The 5,473-nt window shown below is 42.3% G+C and overlaps 1 protein-coding gene across 1 annotated transcript; it reads left to right on the top strand.

The window, feature by feature from the left end:
- The first annotated feature begins 1,384 nt into the window (after nucleotides 1-1,384).
- LOC147629390 (kinetochore protein NDC80 homolog) lies at nucleotides 1,385-4,848 on the top strand. The gene is made up of 5 exons (XM_086812628.1): nucleotides 1,385-1,576; nucleotides 1,756-3,184; nucleotides 3,340-3,613; nucleotides 3,750-3,884; nucleotides 4,326-4,848. The coding sequence occupies exons 2-5, from the start codon at nucleotides 2,094-2,096 to the stop codon at nucleotides 4,554-4,556; spliced, it is 1,731 nt and encodes a 576-aa protein (XP_086668754.1). The 5' UTR covers nucleotides 1,385-1,576; nucleotides 1,756-2,093; the 3' UTR covers nucleotides 4,557-4,848.
- Nucleotides 4,849-5,473: the final 625 nt, after the last annotated feature.

Genomic DNA, 5,473 nt, shown 5'->3' with positions numbered 1-5,473 from the left:
GTCTAGATGGATGCAGGTAACATGATTTACTCTCGCAAATACCATGTGGTTTAAGCTTCTCGACAAATGTTTTCAATGATGGAGTCATAGTCTCCTTTTAACTCATGACATGATTATTGTAAACAATGTTGTTGTTTAGTAATCATGTTGAACACTTCATTTGTCAAGACTGTTTGTGTTCTCGAATTTTTGTTTGGCTGTGGATATGTTATTAAGTATAGACCACACACACACACACACACACATGGGTGGGTGTATACTTGAATACTAGATCTACTTATTGAGTGGTCAGGCAGTTGGCTATAGACCCACAGGATTTGACGAGGCTAGGCTCAGCCTATGGATCTGGATATGTGTGTATGCATTCGTTCAAGAATAAAAAAAACTCTTTAGGAACTCTTAATAAATGAATCTTACTCAGTTAAGAAAATGTCATATAGAGAAAAATCGAAGTTTAAGGATGAAACTCCATTTGACCTTAGAAAACAAAACCTATAAGGAAAAGTCTTTGAGAAGATTTAATTAAGGAATTGTAGTCCCTAGATTCATGATTACAAGGATAGAAGTGTTAGGCTAGAATGAAGGAATCACCTACACTACTACTAAGCAAGAGGACTTTTTAGTTGAGCTTGGAGGAGCCATAGGCCTTCGTTGAGCCAATGTAGGGGAGGCTCCGAGTGACACACTCTACCCCAGTAGAATAGGTGGTTTGAGGGGTAGGGGTCTCACAATATACCTTGTTTGTAGTCATGGCAAGTACTAGCGGACGAACCCATCTATGTTCTCTTGGACATGTGTTCACTCATGCTGCTTTCGAATGTTGATTTTAGTGGCTCAAATGTGCTATCAATTGTGAGTATTGATCTTGGGCAGACAAAGAGGTAAGCCTTCTTACTTGGGGTGTTTCATACTCTTTCAAAGATGAACATATCAAGAGGTGGATGCTATTTGCTTCTCTCTATCTACATCATCCTCTCCATCACTCCCTCTCTCCCTCCTCTCACCCTCTTGCACGCTCTCCCTCCTCTCACCCTCTTGCACGCTCTCCATAGCTCCTTCCCCCTTCACTCCTCACCAAATCAAAGAATCACTAGTGGAGTGACACTGTTAGTGGCAAGATTGAAGCCCTTAGCTTCCTCACAAGAAGGGGTTGGCTTGGCAGTTGCTTGCTGGGCTATCCACCACAACCTAGACATTGAACCCTTGCGTTTCTCTTCTCTTCACCTCGTGTGCAAGGCATCGAGAGTTTGCGATTGGTGTCTTTGAATGGGGTTGTCTAATCAAGTTTTCAAGGTTCTTTTTGGTTACCAAAAGGCTTCATCGTAATTGTTGTCATGTTTGTACAACCACTGCAACCTTTAGCTAAAGACTATAGTTATATTTTATGGGGATAGCTATTTCTAATTTGAAGTGTTTAGCGTAAAGGTGTTTAGCCAAACACCTTTACGCTATTTCTAATTTGAATAGAAATTCCCGCCCAATTCCACACCTCTCTTTTCATCAGCAGCAACAGGCTAGCAGCAGGCAGTAGAAGTCTTTTGTTTTTAGGCCACGCTTTCCTGCTGCTAGCGCAGAGGTACATATTCCTTGCTCTCATTTGAACTTAATATTCGATGGTTCTAGGGTTTACTGCAGAGTCTTTCTGGTTCTACGGCCCTTTGGGTTTGCTGTTTCTAGGGCTTCATGGCATATACACTCCATATCACTCTTTTTGCACAATTGACATTTACGATGATATGATTTTTGTGGTGATAGGGCTTCTGTGAACAGAATGGCTCGAGGGTTTCTGGCATACACGAATTTCCTGTGCTCATGAACTTAGGGTTTCGTGACGCTATAGTTGCTGGCATCCGGGATTTTGCTATGCACAGAAATTTAGGGTTTCATCGTGCCAGGGTTTCTGGTATGCTTCTCTACACGGAAAATTATGGTTTTGTGGATCCGTGGTCTTTGGCATCATACAGTAGTTTTCTGTATGCAAACGATTAGGGTTTCTCACATACAAGTAAAGGATACAGGCTAAAGAGCTTAAGGGTCCCAGCATACAGGTAAAGGTCATTTTTTTTTCAAAGCTAACTCAAGCAGCAGTAAGGATGGCGGGCCGAGGGGTATCCGCCAGGCCTCGCAATGCACCTCCTTCAAAGCTCTCACTTGCCACCGCAGGGAGACCTAGCCTCTCTCGCCGCTCTTCTGTAGCGTATGGCAAAGGACCTCAACCTCGAGCAGACCCTAGGCCCATCAATGACAAGGGTTTCCAGACCGTGAGCATGCGCCGCCTTGTGGAATATCTCACCACTCATGGTTACAGCTTCTCCATCTCCCCAAAACTGCTGCCTTCTGGTAAAGATATCCAGAACATGATCGAGTTCCTGTTTTGCCAGGTCGACCCCACATACCACCTAATCAAGCTTGAAGATGATGTTCCTCTCTTCTTCAGAATGCTTGCCTATCCCTTCCAGATAAGCAAAAGTGCACTATATGCTGCAGGCTCACCCCATTCATGGCCTAACCTGCTTGCAGCTCTCACATGGCTTGTTGACCTCCTCAACTGCAATGAGAAAGAGGCAAACGTGAAAGCAGAAAGCGGGGGGGCATCTGACTTCATCTTTGAGTATGTCGCTCAAAGCTATGGGTGTTTCTTGCAAGGGGATGACGACTCCTGCAATGTGCTTGATGAGCAAATGCAGAGCCACATTTCTGAATTAACAGAGGAAGCTCGAAAGGATGCCGAGCAAATAGCGCAGCAAATCACAGAGCTTGATGCCAAACTTCAGGCCCTCAAGTCAGCGCCTAGCCCTCTTGCTGCTCTTGAAACCAAGAAATCAATGTTACTGTCTGATGTGGGCAAGTTTAATGCCCTCATCCAGAACCTGAGTTCACATAAAGCAAACCTGGAGAAGAAGGTGGAGCAGCATAAGCAGCAACTTGAATCGAAGAAAGCTGAATTGGCTATGATTGCCACAGAGAACCAGGCTTTGGCACAGCGCGTTGCTGTGCAGACAGTCAATGTGGAAGACTTTGATAAGATGACAAGAGAATTGCGGAGTGTTGAGGAAGATTTGCAGTCTGCTTCAACATCAAGGAAAGAGAAGGAGAAAGAAACATGGGACTTGGAGGTGCTGGCATCCAAAAAACTCAAGAAGCTTGAGAGTGTTGCTCTTGAGTGTAACCACACAATGAGGAGGTAACTATTCAGCTGCTCTTAAATAGTAGAACATCATAAAGTGATTGTTTAATGGTTGGTTGATGATGTATCAGATTATGTTAAGAGTTACATGGTTTTGTCACAAAATTTGTGTCTTTGGCATCACAATGATGAATCCGGGATTCTGGTCTCAGGGTGAAGGTGTCAAATTCAGACACCAGTAACACTGCAGGAAATCCTTTTGAGATCCATTTGAATCCTAGAGGAGAAACTGCACAGGATCTCATAGGGGTCGACATCAAGCAGTTTGTAAGGCCACAGTTGGCTGCCCTGCTAGAGGACACCGAGAAAAGCACAAGGGACAAGTGGAAAGAATCCATTGATCTTTTGAAAGAGATAAACTCGAAGGAAGACACATTACAAGAAAAGCAAGCCAGTAATGCACAGTTGGAAGCAAAAATGAAGGAGGTTTGTTTTGGAACTCTTGTGAATTCTTAGTGGCTTTCCACTTTGCTTATATTGAAAGTTGTGTTTTCATTTGTCTTTCAATTAAGGCATTTCTCTAGCTTTAATGATGCTAATCAAGCAATGTTGGGGAAACCAGCTTGAAGCCGTTTGCAAGAAGGGACAGGAAAAATTAGAGTCCATTCAATCTGCTACATACAAGGTTCGGACACAAGTAGAGGAAGACCAGGAGAAGCTCAAAGCACTCGAGCTCGAAGGTGCAGAAAGATACGAGGTGATATCAACTACTTTTTTTTTATAGAAAATTCGTATCTACTTTTTTTATGATAACAAATATCTGACACATCTTGATACATAAATCTGCACCTTTCTCTTGGGTGCTGATGATGTGAGTAGGGATATCAGGGCATGAAGTTTATGCTATGCATGATGATGTTGAATCTTTGATGCTGTCATGTTCTTATTGCATGTATGTGAGTGGATCCTTATGTTGTATGTGAGTGGATTCTTATGATATGTATGTGAGTGGATTCTTATGATATGCCTAATGGATGTGGAATCTTGATGCCTGGAAGCCGTGTAAGTGCCTTCTTATGAGGTTACCATTGTACATTTGTCTGCATTGAGTCCATTCAAATAGCTTGAACTGTTTTTACTTTTTCTCACCTTTTTGCAAACCTGGTACTGTGATAATGTGAAATCGGCATGTGTGCAGAGGGCCAAGAGGGAGCATGAGCAGTTGGAAGCTTCATGTGAACACGAACTTCAACAAGAAACATCTAAGCTTTATGCTGTGTTGGAAGGAGTGGCGGGCTATGCAGAGCGTTGCCATGCAAGGAATGCAGCTCTCAAAACAGAGGTAGATCAACTCAAAGACATGGTGAACAACAACTACATCCGACGACAGAAGCTTTCGCAGTTGGGTGCTTGCTTGGAGGAGAACTAGTGAGGTCCATTGTTTGAAGGCTTTGTTTATACAGCAACCACTCAAGCTTTGTTCAAATGCTAGTGCTTCCAAGTTAACACAATGAGGGCATAACATGGCCAAAATTCATGTGCATTTTCAATACCAGAGTGGGTTATCCCAACTGTGTCTGCAAACTATAAATAGCAACACTGTCCAATAATTTTTGGTTTTATTGCACTAGCTAGTGCAATATGACATAGGTGATACTTTACAAATGTTTTTTATAGAGCACAGATGGCAAGCTTGGTAGAGGGAAAATTTCTTATGATTTGATTGGTTTGTCTTTGATGGTGCATGGACATGGGAGCTTACAAGTGTGACAGTTTGATTAAGAAGTTGGGTTTTTATATATATATATATATATAATATGAACTGTTGAAATGTGAGTAGGATAGGTTGAGCAGCGCTGTGTAAACGTAACACTAGGTTTTAGTTGGATGTGGTTTATGGACAATTCCCGAGTCTTGAAGTTCTTTTCAATTGCCATTGTCAAACTGCCTTGAAAAGGAGAATTACTTGGTACGTTGGGATTCAAACATCTTAATGGGTGTAGCATCTCGGTTCATCCAGGGAGACTGGGGCCTTAAAAAGGAGGATTAGATGGGAAATTGGGACGCAAACATCTACTCAATGATGTCAAAGTGGTCACATTGGCGCATCATGATATGAATAGATGCACTCAAATACACATTTAAAACACAATGAGCATAATAGACTGAAATTAAGATTAAAAAACAATGTGCTCCTTGATCGTTGTGTGTTTCCACATTATGCTAAATTGAAAGTTCGTTGGCGGTGAGAGCTATAGGGTTGTTCACCAGCCAGTACTTGGCATTGTGTCAGTAGCAATGAACCACTCTCTTGATTTTGAAGACCTTTGAAAGACAGTAATGTGT

The sequence above is a fragment of the Cibotium barometz genome, chromosome 18 (genome assembly GCF_041138505.1).
Source record: "Cibotium barometz isolate CiBa-2024 chromosome 18, ASM4113850v1, whole genome shotgun sequence".
In the NCBI taxonomy this organism is placed as follows: Eukaryota; Viridiplantae; Streptophyta; class Polypodiopsida; order Cyatheales; family Cibotiaceae; genus Cibotium; species Cibotium barometz.
The sequence above is the reverse complement of the archived record's forward strand: the minus strand, read 5'-3'. Positions and strand labels throughout refer to the sequence as shown.

Coding starts and splice junctions, on each gene's coding strand:
- LOC147629390 (XM_086812628.1), top strand. CDS start 2,094: ATGGCGGGCCGAGGGGTATCCGCCAGGCCTCGCAATGCACCTCCTTCA. Junction 3,614..3,749: donor TGGAAGCAAAAATGAAGGAG/GTTTGTTTTGGA, acceptor TGGGGAAACCAG/CTTGAAGCCGTTTGCAAGAA. Junction 3,885..4,325: donor AAGGTGCAGAAAGATACGAG/GTGATATCAACT, acceptor GCATGTGTGCAG/AGGGCCAAGAGGGAGCATGA.